This window comes from Theropithecus gelada, chromosome 6 (genome assembly GCF_003255815.1).
Source record: "Theropithecus gelada isolate Dixy chromosome 6, Tgel_1.0, whole genome shotgun sequence".
Lineage (NCBI taxonomy): Eukaryota > Metazoa > Chordata > Mammalia > Primates > Cercopithecidae > Theropithecus > Theropithecus gelada.
The window spans coordinates 150,046,131-150,068,823 of NC_037673.1; the positions used below are offsets into that span (position 1 = coordinate 150,046,131).

At 41.4% G+C, this 22,693-nt stretch overlaps 1 protein-coding gene across 10 annotated transcripts in view; it reads left to right on the plus strand.

Moving 5' to 3' along the window:
• GRIA1 (glutamate ionotropic receptor AMPA type subunit 1) overlaps window positions 1-22,693 on the plus strand; it is a 322,279-nt gene that overhangs the window by 217,616 nt on the left and 81,970 nt on the right. For all 10 annotated transcript variants that reach the window (XR_003119865.1, XR_003119866.1, XM_025388301.1 and 7 more), the window contains one exon: window positions 579-949. Coding sequence is in view for 8 of the 10 variants with exons in the window: in XM_025388301.1 (XP_025244086.1) it covers window positions 579-949 (371 nt within the window). In the remaining 2 variants the exon portion in view is untranslated. The remainder of the gene's footprint in view (window positions 1-578; window positions 950-22,693) is intronic.

The window sequence follows — 22,693 nt, forward strand, 5'->3', positions numbered from 1 at the left end:
GATGTATTGACACAGGTTCCTAGGGAATCCAGGGTAAGCCCTGAATTTACAGTGGCCCAAATTATGACATCAGAGGTCATCCTCTGAATCTCTTAGGACTAGTTCTCAGTAAACCCATTTGAATCCTATGTCATCTCTGAATGGATGATTCTGGCCAGGGGAGTGGGGTACATGGATTGACTGGGACCTGGGTCACCTGCTTCCCATGTAGCCAGAGGGATCAGCCTCATTCCAACCTGTAGGACCGAGAGTGGGGCAAGAATGGTTCCCCTGCCAGAGAAAGTAGGGGGAGCTGCTGAGCAAGCAAAAACAGCAGATATCACAACAGCTTCCTTCTTGTAGTATGAGGAAGATGTCTCTAACATTCAGAACTGTCAAATAATTAGAAAATCTCTTGTAAGATATTGAACTGACCATCCACTCATCAAAAATATTTTATAGAGTAGGAGGGGTTGGACTTCAAAGATTCTTTCCCACTCTCATATCCTTTAAGACACAAAAGAATAGTCACAATGAGAAGACAAACGAGAGAATGAAAAGGGCTGCTGAGCTCACCTGCATTTTTTTTTTTTTTTCAGAGAGCAGATGTGGCTGTGGCTCCCTTAACTATCACTTTGGTCCGGGAAGAAGTTATAGATTTCTCCAAACCATTTATGAGTTTGGGGATCTCCATCATGATTAAAAAACCACAGAAATCCAAGCCGGGCGTCTTCTCCTTCCTTGATCCTTTGGCTTATGAGATTTGGATGTGCATTGTTTTTGCCTACATTGGAGTGAGTGTCGTCCTCTTCCTGGTCAGCCGCTTCAGTCCCTATGAATGGCACAGTGAAGAGTTTGAGGAAGGACGGGACCAGACAACCAGTGACCAGTCCAATGAGTTTGGGATATTCAACAGTTTGTGGTTCTCTCTGGGAGCCTTCATGCAGCAAGGATGTGACATTTCTCCCAGGTCAGTCAACTCTTCTCAATCCCTTTGCCTAATGCTATGGTTTTGTTTTTGTTTGTTTGTTTGTTTGTTTGTTTTTGTTGGTTTGTTTTTTTAAAAAAATACTGGAAAGTAAAGAGATGAATTATGTCAGACTCCACTGTATTCGGTTTTTCAACTATTCTTTACAGTCAACTGTCCATTGTATGCTGTGGGTTATCTGGATCATCCTGTGGCTGGGCCATCTCTGTCTGCTGTATGGTTGATGTGCTCTGTCAAGGTTAATAGGCATAATTATGACTGATGCATTGTAGCTGAAAGGTACAGAGGAAAGAAGGAAGCAATGTGTGGTACAACTAACATTTATGAAGCACCTACCAAATGCCAAGCAAGGTTCTGAGTCCCGTGCATGCCTTATCTCATTAAGTCGTTACACGAACATAAGGTGGTACTCCCATCATGTCTCTTTTTACAAATGAGGAACCACAGAAATGTTGACTATCTTGCCAGTGTTACATAGTTAGTAGGCAAGTGAGCTGAGATTCAGAACGCTGTCCTTTACTACTTCTGCATGGTGGGAAGAGCACTGGACTATGAGTAAGTTCTAGCACTGGTTCTAGCACATGGGCCCTTTATGTGGCCCTCGGAAAGTCACCTCACCCTAGTAGATGTTGGCGTCTTCATCTTCACCAGAAAAACGTTCTTCTTTTCTTTGGTTCTGAGTAAGACTCTGGAAATAATCTAGTTCCAGTGATGATGTAAATTTGTTTCTTGTGATTAAAAAATGGAATTTCAGGCCAGGCGTGGTGGCTCATGCCTGTAATCCCAGCACTTTGGGAAGCCGAGGCAGGTGGATCACTTGAGATCAGGGGTTTGAGACTAGCCTGGCCAACATGGTGAAACCCTGTCTCTACTAAAAATACAAAATATAAAAATAAAAATAAAAATAAAATTAGCCGGGTGTGGTGGCAGGTGCCTGTAATCCCAGCTACTTCAGGAGATTGAGGTGAGAGGATCACCTGAACCCGCGAGGCAGAGGTTGCAGTAAGCCAAGATCGTGCAACTGTACTCCAGCCTGGGTGACAGAGTGAGACTCCATCCAAAAAAAAAAGAAAGAAAGAAAAAGAAAATGGAATTTCTCAGTGGTGCCTCAGATATCGCATTGAAAGCACTCAGGTAACCAAATCAGTGGGATTTTAGCCCCCAGTATGGAATCAGAATAGCTCCATTTTTGTCTGTTTTATATATTGGACTTGTGAACACAATTTATTTTGGAAAAAAAAAGTTACTGAAGCTAAGAAAAGAGAAAGGGTGGACAGGAGAGAGTGGGGTAAAAAGTAGGAAAGCTGCCAGTCTAGACCAAGTCCCACATTTACTGACCTCCTGTTCTTTTGACTACATTCTGGATGTGCATGCCACAATACCCCACCAATTTGCCTGATAAATAAACACTGACTCTATTTCTTTTTACAGTTGCTTAATGTCTATGAACTCTTTTTCATAGAGTAGGCACTCTCTTCGATTACCAAATTTCAAAAGCCTACAGGGAGTCATGGCTCAGAATTTGGCCTCCATGGATAGATCTGGAGGCATAAGTGCATAATATCAAGGTCTCACAGACACGTCCTGGAGGCATCTTTACCACCCATCTACGTTTTGCATTTCAGTGTCAATGAGGACCAATATCCCTAAGCGGCAATGGAGTAAATTCTTTCTAACAAGCTTCCCTCAGGACTTATTTTGCCTGCTGTATAACTTAGAAAGTCTCATCGTTCATTATAATCTTGTTTTTCTTTAAATAAGAAGACAGTGGGGGGTGGGGGGGTGCGTGGGAGAGGAGGTGTGAGACTGGCTGCTTGGCCAATACTGGCAAACACATGGTGAAGAGTAGAGAGAACCAAGCAGGGGAAGGGCTTGCTTAAAAATAAATCAGGCCCGTGGATAAACAGTGGGAAGAAACAATTCCTAACTAGTCAGTATAATGTAGGGCCATCACAACATACAGGTGTCAGAAAAGACCCATGAACTTGTTTTTTCTCCTTTATTTCCTTCATCAGTGAGCATCTCATCTTTTCACAGCCCCTTTATGCTGTGATCTCAGGGTGTGTTTTCTTTCTCCCCACTATTCCTCCAGGGGTTTCAATCTTGTGGTCCATAAACTGAATCTTCTGTCAGACATGTTTTTGTTTAATCTGTACAGAATTTGGCAATGATTGTCCAAAATTGAGTGGTAGCTGTCCTCTTGAGCAGGTCCGCGCATTCAAGGTTCACCCCAGCCCCAACCTGACCTTCTTTGTTCCTGTGTTATTCAGCTGGTCCCAGAGGGTGTTTGAGTTTGTGACCTCTGGCTGCAAGAGGATTTTCAAGCTATGCTTTCTGGACTTTTGAGGGTTCCAGTAGGGTATCGTAGGAGTTGACACGGAGTGAAGAGGAAACTGAACAACATACCCAGCCTCACTCCTCCCTGATTTTAATAAAACAATTCCACTCTATGCCTCTTTTTCATTAATAAAATGGAAATAACAGTTCCTACCTCAAATGTCATTGGAAAGTTTAAAAGTATGTATAGAGCCTGTAACACAGTACCCAGCCTTCACACAGGAAGTGCAACAACTGGATGCTTTTTTTTTATTATGTTATTGATTTTTTTAATTGGATTTTGTCTAAACTTCACTGGAAGAAACAATGCCACCACGGCTCACACTGATTTGAAAGCCTAATACCTTCTTCTTGAGAAGTCCATTAACAAAGCAGAAATAGCCAGTGGTTTACTCCAGAGACCAGCAATATCTGGATTCCTAAGGCTCCTTCTCATAGGAACTGGGAGGAAGGGTTGTTGACTTTGGCTGAAAGGTCGGACAGACACAAGGGTGAACTGCCAGAGTAAGTTAGAACTTTGATCCACTTGAGATGGACTTTTTTATCAAGCCAGCCTTGATAAAAAGGTTAATCCAGAGTTTAGGAGCCTGTAAAATCTCCCTTGAGAGTGAGAATGTATCAAAATGTTTCTTGGAAATATATGTAGAAGGGAAGAGACATGTACTTCATCTTACCTTGACCCAGACAAAAAGACAAGGATGCTAAGACAGTGATCAAAGTTATAGACTAAGCAGACAATGAAAAACATCAATAGAAACTTTTGTTGTCATTGTTGTTTATATATTTCCTGATGAAGTCAGTAAGTTTCATGACCTTCTGATATGCACGGTACTATGTTAGACACTCTGGGTGCTATAGTAGAAGGGGCTTTTAAAGCTGGCATTCATCCAACATCCTTTCAAATGAGCTTCAATTAACTGATCTTGCTGCTTATTTAAAGAAAATGTCATAAACCCTTACTAATCTAGAATTTGTGGAAATCAATTTCATCTGAATTGCATGTATCTGCACTTAGCCACAAGTAGCTTTAACTCCTTCTAATCTCTTCAAAATTGATGTTAATGTCTAGTAACCAAAAACCAACAAAATGTGGCCAAGTGTAATTGTCTGCAAATAACATCAAAACCTGACCATAGTAATACGGTAAAGATAAAGATAACCCAGTAAAAAGGGTTATCTTTCTCACATGTAAGAAAGTGGTAGCAGGTAGTGGCTTGTGGTGAAATCCAGATTGGCCGTTCTGCAATTATCTTGGCCTTTTCTTCTTGTTCATAAGATGGCGGTTCCCAAATATTGTGTCCATGTTCAAACAGCCTGAAGGAAAAAAAGTGTTGCCTTCTATTTCTGTCTTTTTGGATCAGAAGAACAAAAGCTTAACAAAATACTCTCCAACCCACACAGATGTCTGCTTCTTTCTCATTGGTCAGGACAGTGGCCATGATTATTTCTAGTGGCAAGAGAGGCTGAGAAGGCAAGAATTTAGGTTTCCCAGCCTCTAGAGTAGGCAGGGTAGGAATCGATATTGGGGGAATCAACTGACAATATTGGCCACTGTGCCTAAAGTCAATGTTTTCTGCACTGGAATCCAGAATTAGCACAGTCAATGGTGTATGCCAGTGAATGCTAGTGAAATGCTTTAAAGACTCCTCCACCCACCCTTGGAAATGTATATTCAATAAATTGGTTTATATAACCCATTTTAACAGTGAAAGTTAAAAATCACTTCAACTATGATCACAGATTACAATTTTTTTTTAATTAAGTTGATGATGAGATTAAAAAGGGACCCATGAATTCACTTTTAGGCCTGCTTCTTTCTTGTTCAAAAAAAAAGAAAAAAAAAACTTTTTTAAAACTCAGTCACCCAGGCTGGAGTGTAGTGGTACAATCTCGGCTTACTGCATAACTTGACATCATAGCTTGACCTTCTGGGCTCAAGCTATCCTCCCACCTCAACCTCGTGAGTAGCTGGGACTACAGGCACAAGCCTCCACACCCAGCTAATTTTTGTATTTTTTATATAGATGACGTTTTCCTATGCTGCCCAGGCTGGTCTTGAACTCCTGAACCCAAGTGATCTGCCTACCTCAGCCTCCTGAAGTGCTGGGATTACAGGCATGAGCCACTGTGCCCAGCCCAAAGACCTATTTTTAATAGATAGTTTCGATTTTGAGGAGTACGTTAAAGAAGGAATAAAAATCATCACAGACAAAATTTATCTTTAGCTCCCTCAACTTTCATTTCTGGTCCATTTCCCATCCATTTCCCTGTATGTGTGGTCAAGATCATTCATTTATTCAACAGATACTGCTAACTGCTTACGACATGCAGGGCATGGTTCTAGGTGCTGAGGATATGAAGATATATTGATGTTGGAGTGTGGAGGGCAGGAGCCTTTGCTTCAAGGAACTGGCAGTATAGTGATATAAGAGACATTAAACAAACGTTCGTGAATGTGTAAGTTGGGATGTGCTATGAATAAAATGAACCTGCTGTTGCAATAGATAATACAAGAAGTGGAATTAAACAAGTCTTACTTGGAGTGTTCTGAGAAGGTTTCTCTGAGGAGCTGATGGGTGAGAATGAGCTAGACTTGTACAGAGCTAAGAGACATAAATAGCCATGCACAAAGGCTCTCAGGTGAAAAAGAGTTTAGTGCTCTCGAGGACTGGAGGAGTGACCAGTGTGTCTGGCTTACTGTGAATCGAAAGGACAGGGGTTTGAGATAATATTGGAGGAAGAGGCAGAGGCCCGTGCAGGGCCCTGTGGTCACATTTTAAATTTCATGTTTTATTGTAAATGCAATAGAAGACCATTAGAGGGTTTTAAGCAAGGGAAGGATTGATTTGTATGCTAAAATACCACTCTAGGGAGCTATGAGGAAAATGAATTGGGGCAGAGAAGAGTCCAGAGTGGAAGCAGAGGGACCAAGCAAGAGGCTCTCACAGCCATCGTGGGGAAATTACAGAGATGGAAATTATAATGATGGTCATCGACATGGATTTATGGTTCACTCTGAGACTAGAATTGACAGGACTTGCTGATGTATTGGATCTATGAGGATGAGTGGGGGAAGAATCAAGGGTGAGTCCAAGGGGGAGGAAGCATTTGGAAAACATGGAACTACAGTGCCAGGGTCTATTAGCTCTGGGCAGGATCAATAGGATGCTCTAGTTTACCCACCCCATGTTACACATGAGGAAACTGAGGCCAGAGAGGGGAGGAAAGGCATTTTCTCTAGGATCACCCAGGTGATACCTATGGCTAGTTGGTGCCCAATCCAATGCTACCCTACACTGCAGTCTCAGCTCAAGGCTCCATTGCCTTCGAATGAACTGAGAGTGAGCTTCTTCAGCTTATTGCACCCATGGCCCCACTTCCCCAATGGTTTCTCCACGGCATCAGTATTTTTCTGGGTTCAGGTGACTTTAATAAGAGAATGAGAGGATGTTAGAGGGTGCCAGGGGAATAGAGGAAAATGGGAAATTATGACTTTAGCTTTCAGAATTCTCTCTTTTATTCTTGATCATAAACTGTATTGGAATGTGTAATAATTGTCTCCACCTGGTGGAGATAATTACTCCCGGGAGAAGAAGTCTCAGGCGGGGAAGCGATGGCCCTTTGGAGATCTCCTGGAGCCTGATATCATAACCTCCTCCCTCCAGTAATTTATTTATTTATTTAATTTTTTCCAAGACGGAGTCTTGCTCTGTTGCCCGGAGCTTGAGTGCAATGGCATGATCTCAGCTCACTGCGACCTCCGCCTCCCAGGTTCAAGCAGTTCTCTTGTCTCAGTCTCCCGAGTAGCTGGGATTACGGGCGCGTGCCACCACGCCCAGCTAATTTTTGTGTTTTTAGTAGAGCTGGGGTTTCACCATGTTGGCCAGGCTGTTCTTGAACTCCCGACCTTGTGATCCACCCACCTCAGCCTCCCAAAGTGCTGGGATTACAGGCGTGAGCCACTGGGCCCAGCCTTGTTGAGGGCCTTTTAACTGACTCACCATAGAAAGACAGTGGCCAATGAGGAGAGCCCAAGCCAATAACCAACGATAGCCTGACCTTTGCATTCACACACTAGTTTCATAGCAACCAGAATGCCTCTGGCACTGAGAGTCTATGAGAAACCTTCCTCTTTCCACCTCCTGCTCTCTGTCCTCCCCTCCCAGCAAGAGCTGTGCAAACCCATTTCTCTTGCTCATCTTGATGTCACTGGAGTATTGTGGGGAAGGGAAAGAGCCTGAGAGTAAATATTGAGGCAAGTTGATGAAGGCAGCCTGAAATTGTGAAACATTTCTCATTTTGAAAAGGCAAACCTCATTTAGGCCACAGGTTCGTTTCTACAAGGAACAGTGTCACAAGGATGTGTCAAAAATGATGAGCAGGAAATGTGCAATAGATAATCTGGGTCTTGGGACTAGGCATGGGGGTTTCTGCTGGGACCTTCTGCATCAGAATCACCTGGGATGTTTGTCCAAATGCAGGTTCTAAGACTGCATTTCAGCTCTCTAGAATTTGAAACTGCAGTTGGAGAGAAAGTTCTACATGTTTCATAAGCCTCCCCATCCACTTCTGCCCCAGGGCTGATGAGCATTAAAGTTGGAAGTCATTGAACTAGCGTGCTGTCCAGGGAAGTCAGCTTAAAAATATGAAAAGCAAGGCCCATAGGGCAGCTAGAAATTATGCTAGTCAAAAGCCGTAAACATGGAGCCCAGGGTCTGCTGGCTCACTAGCCTATAGTATGTTACTTGCTGGGTGAGCAAGGCCCTTGGCACTGGGGGTTGACTGTGGCCTTCAAAGCAGGGGCCTGACTGTCCTGATGGCCCTGCCTTCTGCAGGCCAAGCCAGCAAGAGGAACTTACCAAGGGTTTCACCAGCGTATTTTCCCCTTGACTGTGTTTTCCTCTCCATTAGCAAGCAATACCAACACAAAGGGACTGTCCCAGGTGAGGTAATTCTGCAGTCATGGCAGGTGTGAAGTGTGCATGGACTGTGTAGGGGTGGCCCCCATCATGGGGGATGGGGTGTGGAACTCCAGATCAATGGCTCCTACTTTTTCCATTTTAATCTTCTGCTACCTGATGGGGAGACCCAGAACCAGGTTGTGCTACTGAGCAGTTTTACAGACCTTTGAGAAGAAGAGTAGAAGTTTCACAAGCTCCAAAAGCAGCACAGAAGTGTTAAAATGAGTGCAGTGACAGGAGAATAAAAGCCTTCACTGGATATGCAAATGCAACCATCGTTTTCTGTGTCTCAGCCAACAGTTCTGGCCATCAGCAAGGGGGAAGCATAATTGTTCTCTCTAGATTGTTCTGGAAGTTTATACTTTGAGCAGTTTAATTGAGGAAGAGATTTTTTTTCTCCAAAATTACAATAGGAAAATTTTCAGAAAGTTTTTCACAGAGCTGAAAGGGATGTTGAGTGCCAATTATTCATTTATTTATTCATTAAGTATTTCTTTAGCAACTGTTATTTAACAAACATTGTTCAAGGTACTGTGAGAGACATCACAGAACATAGCAGACAAAAACTCCTACTCTCCTGGAGCTTGCATTCCAGAGAGAAGAGGCAGGCAATAAACAAAATAAAAATGTGATTAACATGGCCATCCCAATTCGATAGGCGAGGATTCTGGGTGACAGGGAGGGGAAGGGACATAGCCAAAATCACACAGATAATTAGTGTAAGTTCAATAGCATAGGAGTGGAAGTCAGCCGGGGGCTGTGATGAACTGCACATGCATGTGTCAGCTAGAAAGGATAGCTCCCCCTCAGCTCTGGACAGTCATTGCCATGGGAACTCTGTGCAGACCAAACAAAAGCATGCCTAGCTTCAGCTTGTACGCCACCAGTTTGAGAGCCCTAAAAGAATGGTGAGGCATAAAACAACCTTCGTACGTACTTACTGCATTTAGACACACTTGGAATATCTTATTTATATATTTTTAAGGGAATTTTTCTCCCTTTCCCCTCTATTTTTGATTACAAGTATGAAATCTGATTGCTGTATTTTTCTTTCCTTTCATATACTTTGGAAAATCCAGGCCATAAATGGTGGCTGCACTAAAAGAAAGACGGTCCCTAAATTTCTGTATCCAGAGAAGCCTATTTATGGCTAGCTACATCTTCATAGGTTCTGCATTTTCCCAGAGAGACCTCTTGTTTTTCTTTTAAACCCTCACTGGATATATAGCACCTGTGACCAAGAAACCCAATTGTTTACCTGCAAAGAAGTACTGAGTTCTAGACAGAAAAAAAAATGAAAGCATAGCTAATTGAATTGATGGGGAAAGTATGCTGAAACCCCTCTGGGAAGCCTGATGGTTTTGAATATGAGTTAGGTACCACCATCCAACTGTGGCGAATGAATCATTTTTGCTACACCACTTACATATGCTTTTACCTCTAGCTATGTCCAAAGGGGATAATAGGTGAATTAAGTCCAAGACACCCAGCAGAAAATAAATGGTGTCAAGGACACTAACAGAAACCACAAACCTAGCTGATGACAGTCACTGTTTGCATCTAGTGGCTTAAGGAGAAAGGGCCTCAAAATAAGGAGGCACAGTGCCTGCTAAAGCAGAGTGGAGTCCCACCCAAAGGCAGAAGTAGGACCAGCTGTTGTCACAAGGGATGGAGGAGGTGGTAAAGGAACTTAAAAAGAAACTCAATCTCAGCTACTACTAACCCACTGGATGAGTCACTTTCTCTCTCTGTGTCTCACTTTTTCCTCTGCAAAATGGGAGTAAGATGGTCTCTAGTATTGCCCTAACTCCCCATCTAAGGCTCACCTCCTTACGATTCCCAGCTTAGCCAAGGCTCCAACCAAGCCAAGTTGTGCTTCATTCTGTCTCCCAGCTCCATACTCCCATTATGCCTTTGTTGTTCCCTCTGCTTGGAGTGACTTTTCCCAACTTTCCTGCTCAACTCCTTCCCCATTTGCAAATGTTGCCTTCTCACTCTCCCCCAACCAACCCCAATTACTCCTCTGAATCTGTGCTTTACAGTCATAGTTATAAGCTTGAACTCTGCAGCAGGGCTGGCTGGGATTGAATTCTGACTCTACCACCTACTAACTGTGTGAGCTTTAGAAAATAACTTTCCTACACCCAGTTTCCACTTCTGGAAAATAGGGGAAATAATAAGACCTACCTCAAATGAGATATTCTGAGAATTAAATGATGTGATTCACGGAAAGCATTTGCCTTGCATAGGGGTGACACACAGTAAATGCTGTTGTTATTGCTGCTGTTGCCATTGTTGCTGTCACCTACACCTCTCAGAGGGCATCTTAAATCTTCAACACTGCACTATAGTTACCATGTCTGTTCCTTATTGAGACTAGTAAACTCATTTCTACAACTCATTCAAAACTTGACATGAGGGGTTGTGTGTTCTAAATACTCAATATATGTTTGTTGAATGTCTATCTTCACAGTAGCTAGGACTCTGTCCTATTTTTCACTTAATGAAGAGAAAATTGGTTAATGGAGAGAATTTCTAGCTGTCACTAACTACTTGTGCAACACAGGGCAACTCAGTCCTGGTCTCTGAATGGATTTGGAGAAGAAGTGGGAAGAATTGGAGATAAAGAAATTAAAGGGAACCAGAAAATAAAGTTACCTTGTCATCCTAATGTTGCCCGCTACCCCACTATTCAGGAAAGCTCTGATCTCTTTGCTGGAAAAATAGTAGCAAAAATTTCTTTCTTTCATGTGTTGTACCTACTGTGTGTCAGGCAATCTGATAAATGTTAGATCATGTTACGGCTAATCTTCTTGACAACTCTGCCTGGTATATCAACACCATTTTGTGATGAGAAAACTGGGGCTCAGAGAGATTAATTCACTTGCATGTGGGTACCCAGCAGGGTTGAGATTATAACCTGTGTCTGTCTGATTCTAATACCCATGATTTATCCTTGACACACAGCTGTCTTCCAAGACCAGCAATCTTCTGAAGGTCCCTTAGGGCCCTCCAGGGATTCTTACAATTTTTATAAAAGGGGGGACATCCTTTTTCCTTTATAGGATTCCCTAACTCTGATTTTTTTAGTGGGCCTTGCTTTGAATTTTTATTTAATTTGTATTATTCCTAACAGTATCTTTGTCTTTAAGAGTCATCTCCTGAGGGAGCAGAAGTGAGGACCCAAGAGAGCATTTTGCCCCCACCAAGATCAGGTGCAACCTGCTCAGTTGGAGTGAGGGAGATGGTGAGACAGAGATAAGAGCAAAAATGTAACTGGTGCCACTTTGGAAAGTCAACTTCAGCTGGGAAGGGACTGTGGGACATTCCATAGTCACAGCCAAAGCTGGAGAGGGCATGTTGTTAACTGTAGCACTTTAAGTAGGAAGGATAAATGGGGAGAAAACAGGGAAATAGAATCAGAAATGGCCTTAAAATTGTGACTGTGAGAGAGATCTGGAATCTATTTATCCTATGGGTGAATTCCATTTATCCTATAGAAATGGTCATGCAAATGTGGTAAGATGTATGCATAAGGACATTCATTTCACTGTTTTAAAAAGCAGGAGATGGCTTAGTGTCCATCAGTAGAAAGCTGGTGAAAGAAATGCCAGCCCATCATCCAAAGGAGCAAGAAGCAACTGTTGAGGAGGATGAACAATAATGGCTGTGCTACTTTGTAGAGATCTTCAGGGTCACAGTACCAGGAAGTCGTAGGTTATGGTCTTGCTGATCCAAATTATAGGCTCTTTTCACTGCCCCATGCTGCCTCCCTGGAACACAGGAACTAGGGAAATGTAAAACCAAGGGTTGTACAAAATCCTTTGTTACACATACTTCATGGAATCAGTGCTAGAGTTCTTCTGAGAAAGGAAAAATTCGTGTGGGTTAAGGTGAACAGAGACTTCTGGGAAACATTGAATGATGCCTTGAAAGACGAAATAAGATTTTTCCACAGAAGCAAAGAGAAATGAGGAGGGAATCCCTGCTGGGGAATGATCATGAACAAAGGCACTGAGGCAGATAGGGAGACACGTAAGGGAGGGAGCCAATACCAATGAATACCTAGAAAGAATCTTGATTGATGGCTACCATAGCTCAACAAGGTGGGTTGAGCCATGGTACCTGTCAATCAAGATCCTTCCTAGGTATTCATTGGCCAAGGGCTCAGAGTTCACCAAGTTTAATGATAAACCCAATACCATGACTTTTGGGGCCCTGTACCCTGCTATGAGGCTATTAAAGTGTCACCTTAGAAACATACAGTGTGTAAAATAGGTAATGTTGGACCACTTCTTCAGTTGCCATCAAGAAGACCTCTAGGAAGTAGCTCTCAACTTCTTGTGGACCACCTTTGTTGACTGGTGTTAAGACTTAGTCTACCATGGATGGAACTTTGCCAGCCACATTCTAACTTCTGGGATTCAAAGGGTCCTGGCTGAGCACTTGGGAACCCACTGGCCACCACTGCTGCCAGGTTATTTATCTCCTGAGCATCAGGTAGAAGGGGCTGTTAGAAAAATGTCTTCCTGGCTGGGGACCCCCCTGAGATTCATTTTCTCTTTCATGTCTCATTTTGGGAATGGAAAAAAGTCAATAGAAAGGGAGTTTGCTTGACTTTGGTTCTGGCTATTTGGGGCATGTATTTCTACAGATACAAGAAAGGAGTCATCACTCCGATGTTTTAAATTGAGCACCACCTGGGATCTAAACCTTGCATTAGGCACAAAGCTAACTAAGTATTATGGCAGATTTAAAGAAGCAAGAAGTGAGTTCAGACCTCTACATTTGCAACGCAGTAGAAGAACCAAGGTATGCAAGGAAAAAAGTAGATAATAAAGCAGAACATGCATTTGAATAATTCCCAAAAGTGGGGTTAATAGTCAATAGGTAGAGAAGAGAGAAAGATCACTGAGGACTAAAATGATCTGGGCTGGCTTATGGAAAAGGAGAAACTTGGGCTGGTCCCAAGGGATTAAGCAAGACTTATAGGAGGAACTACAGGTAAGACAAAGGGGTTGGGGGGACAAGTCAAGCAAAGAAGGAGAGAGGACTGTGTTTTGAGGCCAAGGATCCTATTATTCAGATAGACCTGGGTTTGGATCCTAGCTCCACCAGCTACTAAGCTTTCAGACTTGAGCCAATAAGTTAACCATTGAGCCTCAGTTTCCTCAAATTTGAAAAAAGGTCCATGCATACCAATATCACAGGATCATTATAAGAATACATGGGCAAACAGAGGCCTAGTACATAGTACATACCAGAGAGTCAAAAATCTTGATTTTCTTTCCCTTCCATTATGTTAATCACCTCACTTCCTTCTCACCCTATCCCTGGTCCCCCACCAATCATTTATTCCTTGCTAAGAGTCTTCTGAGACTCACTGACAGGCATCTCCTTATCTGGCTGTGCTGCTGGCCCACCTCCGGCCAGAGGAAAGTCCAGAGGCTGTTTCCAGCAGGAGGAGGAAAGCTGCCAGATTCAGTGTTATGACTGGAGGATATTGGCAGCATCACTCATCCCATCCCAGTGTTATTTCTCAGCTCAGTTATTGGACAAGAACTGGATCCACACACCTGCCCACTTTGCTAGTGTTACTCATTTCTCTGGTAGTAACTGTTCCCTGCCAAACCAGACTGTCCACAAGTCCATTCCTGCTCTCCTGGGCACCTGCTTTTTTTTCCTTGAGGTCAGCATTAGGTTCATTTTTCTTTACATCTCAAGAGTGGCGGATATTGGTTTTGCAGGAATTGTAAATTTCTAGGGCTTTCTCAACAGAGCAGCTAAGAGCGTGGGCTCTGGAGTTGGGCCTGGGCTTAGTTCTGCCTCTTATACTAATTTTCTGTGTGATTCTGGGCAACTAGCTTTTCATGTCAGAGCCTCTACCACTATTGCTGTATAACAAATCACTCCAAACTTGTGACAAAAAAAAAAAAAAGTCATTTTATTAAGCTCATGGATTTCATGGGTCAGGAAATTTGGAAAGGGGCACCATGGGATGATTTGTCTCTGCTTGTATCTGGGGCCTTCGATGGAAAATCTAGAAGGCTGTGGATGACTTGACAGCTGGGGGAAGGAATCATCTGAGGGCTCACTCCGTCCTTTACATGTCTGGCAGTCGAGGCTTTTGGCCTGAACACCTACACGTGCCCTCTCCTGGCTCTTCCGCGGGCTTCCTTACAGCACAATGGCTGGGTTCCAAGAATAAGTGTCCCAAAAAGAAGCAGGCAGAAGCTGTATCACCTTTCATAACCTACCCTCAAAAGTGACACAGTGTGACTTCTGCCATAGTCACAACCCCAACCAGATTAAAAAAGAAGGAACATAGATTCTACCTTTCAGTAAGAGAAGGCTCAGCGTCGCATCGTAAGAAGGTGTGGAATGGAGGGGTAGGGGTATTGTGACCATCTTTGGAAAATACAATCTGCCACACTTTATATATGAAATAAGGATTATACCTTTAGAAATCATTATGAAAATTAAATGGAATAAGGTATTTAAAGGATGTAGCATGGTGCTGACATGTAATAAGTGCTCAGTAAAAGGCATGTGCTCCAGCCAATATCATACTGAATGGGCAAAAACTGGAAAAATTCCCTTTGAAAACTGGTACAAGGCAGGGATGCCCTCTTTCACCACTCCTATTCAACATAGTGTTAGAAGTTCTGGCCAGGGCAATCAGGCAGGAGAAAGAAATAAAGGATATTCAATTAGGAAAAGAGGAAGTTAAATTGTCCTTGTTTGCAGATGACATGATTGTATATTTAGAAAACCCCATCGTATCAACTCAAAATCTCCTTAAGCTGATAAGCAACTTCAGCAAAGTCTCAGGATACAAAATCAATGTGCAGAAATCACAAGCATTCTTATACACCAATAACAGACAAACAGAGAGCCAAAGCATGAGTGAACTCCCATTCACAATTGCTTCAAAGAGAATAAAATACCTAGGAATCCAACTTACAAGGGATGTGAAGGACCTCTTCAAGGAGAACTACAAACCACTGTTCAATGAAATAAAAGAGGACACAAACAAATGGAAGAACATTCCATGCTCATGGATAGGAAGAATCAACATCGTGAAAATGGCCATACTGCCCAAGGTAATTTATAGATACAATGCCATCCCCATTAAGCTACCAATGACTTTCTTCACAGACTTGGAAAAAAAACTGCTTTAAAGTTCATATGGAATCAAAAAAGAGCCCACATTGCCAAGACAATTCCAAGCCAAAAGAACAAAGCTGGAGGAATCATGCTACCTGACTTCAAACTATACTGCAAGGCTACAGTAACCAAAACAGCATGGTACTGGTACCAAAACAGAGATATAGACCAATGGAACAGAACAGAGTCCTCAGAAATAATACCACACATCTACAACCATCTGATCTTTGACAAACCTGAGAGAAACAAGAAATGGGGAAAGGATTCCCTATTTAATAAATGGTGCTGGGAAAACTGGCTATCCATATGTAGAAAGCTGAAAATGGATTCCTTCCTTACACCTTATATGAAAATCAATTCGAGATGGATTAGAGACTTAAACGTTAGACCTAATACCATAAAAACCCTAGAAGAAAACCTAGGCAATACCATTCAGGACATAGGCATGGGCAAGGACTTCATGTCTAAAACACCAAAAGCAATGGCAACAAAGCCAAAATTGACAAATGGGATCTAATTAAATTAAAGAGCTTCTGCACAGCAAAAGAAATTACCATCAGAGTGAACAGGCAACCTACAGAATGGGAGAAAATTTTTGCAATCTACTCATCTGACAAAGGGCTAATATCCAGAACCCACAAAGAACTCAAACAAGTTTACAAGAAAAAACAAACAACTCCATCAAAAAGTGGGCAAAGGATATGAACAGACACTTCTCTAAAGAAGACATTTATGCAGCCAACAGACACATGAAAAAATGCTCATCATCACTCGCCACCAGAGAAATGCAAATCAAAACCACAATGAGATACCATGTCACACCAGTTAGAATGGCAATCATTAAAAAGTCAGGAAACAACAGGTGCTGGAGAGGATGTGGAGAAATAGGAACACTTTTACACTATTGGTGGGACTGTAAACTGGTTCAACCATTGTGGAAGACAGTGTGGCAATTCCTCAAGGATCTGGAACTAGAAATACCATTTGACCCAGCCATCCCACTACTGGGGATATACCCAAAGGATTATAAATCACACTGCTATAAAGACACATGCACACATATGTTTACTGTGGCACTATTCACAATAGCAAAGACTTGGAACTAACCCAAATGTCCATCAGTGACAGACCGGATTAAGACAATGTGGCATATATATATATATATATACACACACACACACACACCACATGTGGAATACTATGCAGCCATAAAAAAGGACGAGTTCATGTCCTTTGTAGGGACATGGATGCAGCCGGAAACCATCATTCTCAGCAAACTATCGCATGAACAGAAAACCAAACACCACATGTTCTCACTCATAGGTGGGAATTGAACAATGAGAACACTTGGACACAGGAAGGGGAACATCACACACCAGGACCTGTTGTGGGGTGGGGGTAGGGGGAAGGGATAGCATTAGAAGATATACCTAATGTAAATGACAAGTTAATGGGTGCAGCACACCAACATGGCACACGTATCCATATGTAACAAACCTGTACGTTGTGTACATGTACCCTAGAACTTAAAGTATAATAAAAAAAATTTTTAAAAGGCTTGTGCTCTCTCTCTCTCTCCAAGTAGAGAACTATATGACATTTATAGTCAATGATTATTAATATTCCATGTAGTCAGTGTTTTTCAATATTTTGTGTTCACAATAGGCACCAGTGATTATTTTTAAGCTAATTAATGAAAGCATTAGATCCTTAATGAGTCTATAGAATAGGGTCTTAAAATATGTACAGTTTCTTATCTCATCATCTCATATTATATTTTGGGAAACCAAGGTTGAGGAAGTTCACATAGCCAGTAAAGTTAGCATTGAGCATTTTATAATCTAGGCTTGGATAAAGCATTTTTTTGAAAATAGCTCAAATGACCCTTAACGAACAATAAGCAATTTTTTAAAGGACTAATATTTAGATTTCAACACCTTTCAGGTTATGTAGGACCTTGAACATCATCATAATCCTTTGATGCAAATGAAAAGAGACAGGAGGAGCATTAGTGCTTGGTGCATTCTTATTTTGCCGCAGAAAACCCATCAACAGGTCTGAACACTAAAAGAAGCCCGGTCACTGCCTCTGTCTTTTTGAGACTATATATGCTGCTCCTCCATCCCATGCCCAGAGTCTCCATGTTTAGGCAATGTTCGCTCGGTGTAGTCAGTAGGACAGAACAATTAAAGTTAGCAACATTGAGTTACTGTGCCTTTGCATATCCACCTGAGAAGTAAGACCAAGAGGACCAGAATGTATGGGTCATGGTGTGTGTTTCCTTATCAAGGCTGTGTAGAGAGCCTGGCTAGATAAGAACAGGAATCAGAAGATACAACTGTGGCCCTGTGCCCGTGGGCAAGTCACTTTTCTTCTCAAGCCTCAGGTTTCACACTTTGAATGATCTGACATTCTACAATGGAAGGTGTTTCCTGAGCCCCTGTGGCCAGTTCTGTATTCTCCTTAGTACCATAAAGAGTATATAGAAATAAGGAACACCAATTTGCTTTTATGATGTGTATAGTCTAATTAGGAAGATATGACTAACACACATGAAACAGTGAACTTATTAAGTTCAGGTGTATCCTGGGCCCCAAGTGCCATCCATGGGTGACCCAGATGGGAGAAACGGACATTGGTAGAAGGTCAGTCCTCATCTCCATCTGGCTGGGGAGGGAGAAAGGGGAGACACATGATTAGAACATAAGCAAATATATCAGCCTTCCTTAGTAAGCTAAGGGCTCTTACATTTTACCATATATGTTACAACAAAACTCAGACAGGAAAAAGGGAATTTTCTTACTTACACAGAGCAGATTCGTATTCATGGTGATGCTTGTTTAACTTCAACCTCTTTTTTTACTCAATGGACTCTTTCCTCTTAAATTTAAGACAACAAATTGAGCAAAGGTATAAATAGGAGTGAGGTTCCCCCATATCTTCCCCCTTTGACACACAATTTATTTTCTTTTTATAACTTTTATTAAGACATAACACACAATTAAGGCTCAAATTATAAATATACAGCCCAATTAATTTTTAGAAAATTACCTGTGTAAATACCTGTGTAATGAGTACTCAAATTAAGAAATACATGATATCAAGAATCTCAGGCAACTATTTTTGTCTCCTTCACAGTTCTCCCATGACAGGAGTAGCCACTCCCCTGATTTCTGATGCATAGATTAGTATGAATTGAGCTGTTTTTAATCTACTAAATAGAATCATATAGTATCTATTTTTTGTGTCTGGCTCTTTTTGCCCAATATTATATTGTAACCTTCATCCATGTGTCACATATAGTTGTAGTTCATTCACTCTCATTATTTTATAGTATTCCATTTTGTGGATATACCACAATTTATTTATTCATTCTTTCCAGATGAACATTTGGATTGTTCCCAGTGTAAGGCCATTATAAATAGGGCTGTTGGGAAGATTCTTGTAAAAGTCTTTTGGTGTGTGTATTTCTGTTGGATGCATAACTAGAGTAGAATTCCTGGGTCAAATTATATATATTTTTCTATTGTAGATGCTACTAAACTGTTTTCAGAAGTAGCTGTACAGATTTAGACTCATCAGCAATGTATATGAGTTCCAGTTGCTCCACATTTGCCTTTTTCCTTTTAGCAAGTAGATGAGTTGTAGGATCACATTATGGTTTCAATTTGCATTTCCCTGGCAACTAGTACTTCTTTCATATTTGTTAGCCATTTGGGTAGCTATCCTCTTTTATAAAGTACTTTTGTAAGTCTCTTGGTCACTTTTCTCTTAGGTCGTCTGTTCTTCTCTTATTGTTGTACGAGTATTCTTCATATAGCCTTGACATAAGTCCTTTTTTAGTTGTCTGTGTTGTTAATATCTTCTCCCATTCTGTGGCTTATCTTTTCACTGTCTTGGCAGTGTGTCATTTTGAACAGAAATACATAACTTTAATGTAGTCCAGTTTCACAAGATTTTTTCTTTATGGCTAGTACTTTTTGTGTCTTGCTTAAGAAGACTTTACCTACCTCAAAGTCATAAAGATATTCTTTTACAGTTTCTTCTGAAAGTTTCAACTTTACCTTTTAATTTTAGGCCTAGGTGTTCAGTAGGTATGTGTGAGATAGAGGGTCAATATTGTTTGTTTGTTTGTTTGTTTGTTGGTACCTAGATATCCTATTGAACTTGCATGATTTATTTTAATGTCATCCTTTCTTCTTACTGTGTACCCCTTTCACTTAAATCAGTTATCAAATACATGCAGGTCTGTGTCTGGACTCTTGATTCTGCTCTGTTGATATAGTAGTCTATCTTTGCCAGGGTATTACCCTATCTTAACTACTTTAGCTTCATAGTAAGTCTTGATAACTGGTTCTGAGATGGAACCTGGATGATCCTACGGGGTATGGGGTGTAGAAGGGATTCTCTTCACATAGAGACTCCTATGAGAAAATGTCTGCAGTGTTTTCTAACTGTGAGATACTATTGATTCTGTTGGATTACCAATGATTGTGGCTTTTCTCAAGGGTTTGGAAGAAATCAATACCAGACTCTATATTAGTGATCTTTCTGGACAGTTTCACACCTAAAAGTGATGGACAAACCTCGGGATCAGGATAATTGTAGGTAGAAAAGACATCCTTTAGCATCCAAACTTGGAGCATGCAAAACTCTAGGGAGTGCCAGAGAAAAGGCAAAGAAGGATTAATTATCTTTCATTTAAATTAACCTAAAAGAAGAAATTGCATTTCAAATGAGACAGAAGGTATTGGGGGGACAATAAGGAATTTGCCTTGCACTCAAAACATGGTTGCTTTTATTGACGCATAGTCTCAACTCAATGTGTAAGGAAAGCTGTGGGTTGCATTGGCATATCATAAGAGATGAAAAAGTAGAAAAGTTGGTGTTAAGTAGTGCATTTTTTAACTAGTTGAGTCTAAGGTATTACCCAGTAAAGAGTGTGTTGGGGCAGTTAAATTGGAGCTATTGGCTAAATCATGAATCATCCAGCTCTCTGCAGATTCACAGAAATAGCCTTGAACCACAGAACAAAAATTTTTCTGTGCAAAATTTGGTTCCATTTCATCTTGTGAATTTTCCACCCCTGTTTATGCTGAAATGATAGGGCTTTGAAAAGAGTAAACAACATTCCTTTTCTGTTGCAGCAAAACAAAAACCCCCACACTCAATAAATCAAAACTGTACCAGCAAAAATTGAACAATTCCATCATTTGCTGAAACCTCTAAAACCCTCAAACTTGTTTGAGTGCTTCTGTAAACAACTTAATCAATCAGTGTTAGCAAAAATATGTGTTAGGCACCTATAGTGGACTAAGAACTGAACTAGGTGAGTGGTGGATTCTCAAGAAAAATGTCATGTGTAAACATACACATGCACACAATTATTGTTTACATAATTGTGTTTAAAAAATGCCCATTAAATACTTGAACATTTAACAATGTGGTGCTAGCTCTCTTATCCCTATTCTTGTAGCATCATAGCCATCTTTATATGCTATTACACTTGCTTGTTCAACGCCTGTCTCCCACACATTGCTTCTGAAAATTTGTTGTGTATTTCAATTACCTAGGAATCTTGTTAAAATGCAGATTCTAGTTCCATAGTTCTGGGGTGAGGCCTAAGAATTTTTATTTCTAACAAGCTCTCAGGTGATGCTGCTTATCTGAGGACTGTATTTCAAATAACAAATAACAAAGCTCAAGGCTGATTCAAAGCTCCATGAAGGTAAAGACCTTGCTGCCTTGCCCACCGCAATAACTCCAGCACCTTCCATAGAGCCTTAATGAATGTGTGTTGAGCTAGTGAAGAATTAAATGAATAAATGTCTAAATAAATAGTATTTTTTATTAGCATGTGACAGTAGATTTTTACATAGGTAGACATGAGAAAAGTTTAGCAGTATGTGCAAAAATGGAGAAATAAGAATAATGATAGTCTGATGAAGTAAACAAGGCCTGATGGAGAGAATAACAATAAAATAGGTAGGAAGGTGGGGTTAAATTATAAAGGGTTTTGAAAACTAGGCAAAGGACTGAATGTTATACAGAAAATAAAGAATAAATTAGTAAGTTCTCAATAAAAGAATGGTGGGCTGAAAATTTCCTTTTGAGCTGTTTAATCTGGTGTCATTGAGCAGCCTTGAAAGTAAAGCAGTAGGTAACAGATTGTTGCATTAATCCAAAATGGACTTCGTAATGTCCCAGACTAGTTTCTAGGCAGTTAGGAGAGGGAAGGAACTGATGAAACCCGCCTGTATTTCAATGGCATAATTCATTTTCTCCTCTTATGTCAGAATGCAGCTGCTCTGATTAAGCCAAGTGAACCAAGCCCTGTGACCTAGCTTTAATCATTTGAGGGTTTAGATCTCAGATTCCAAGGTAACTAGCACATAGGGCTTTGTCAATCATGAGGTTAGACTTATGTACAGACCAGGTTCAAGTGAGAATCCTCCCTGCTTCTAGGCCCTCTTCCTGAAGGCTTCTCTGTATGCTTCAAATCTAAGCCCTTTAACCACCTTGATCAGACTCTATCATTTCTTCCCCAACCCTGAAGGATAAAGTCTAAACCTATTAATGTATCCTTCGAAGCCCTTCAAAACTTAGCCTCATCTGCTTTTCTCTCTCTCTCTCTCTCCATCTCCATCTCTTTCTCCTATATTCTGGCCTCTTGTGATCTGTTCCATTCCAAACTCCTGGGCCCTTTTTGAGTTTTCACCTCTCTGTCCTTTTGCCTGGAGAGTCTATTCCATCCTGTCTCTCTAATATACTTCTTCTCCACAATTCAGCTCAAATTTCACTTTCTCAGGAGAGCCCTTCCTGATCTCCTAAGCTCCACCTGCTAGGACAGCCTGTAGCTCCTGCCTTCAGGACTCCTGTGTGTTTTTCATGCATTTTTACTAATTATAGCACATTGTCTGTAATTCTACAACTTTTCTCCTTTCCCTAACTAGAATGTGAGCTCCCTAAGGGCAGAACCCATTTTTTTCCTAGCTTTATTGAGGTACAAGTGGCAAATAAAAATTGCGTATATTTGGCCGGGCGCGGTGGCTCAAGCCTGTAATCCCAGCACTTTGGGAGGCCGAGACGGGCGGATCACGAGGTCAGGAGATCGAGACCATCCTGGCTAACACGGTGAAACCCCGTCTCTACTAAAAAATACAAAAAAAAACTAGCCGGGCAAAGTGGCGGGCGCCTGTGGTCCCAGCTACTCGGGAGGCTGAGGCAGGAGAATGGCGTAAACCCAGGAGGCGGAGCTTGC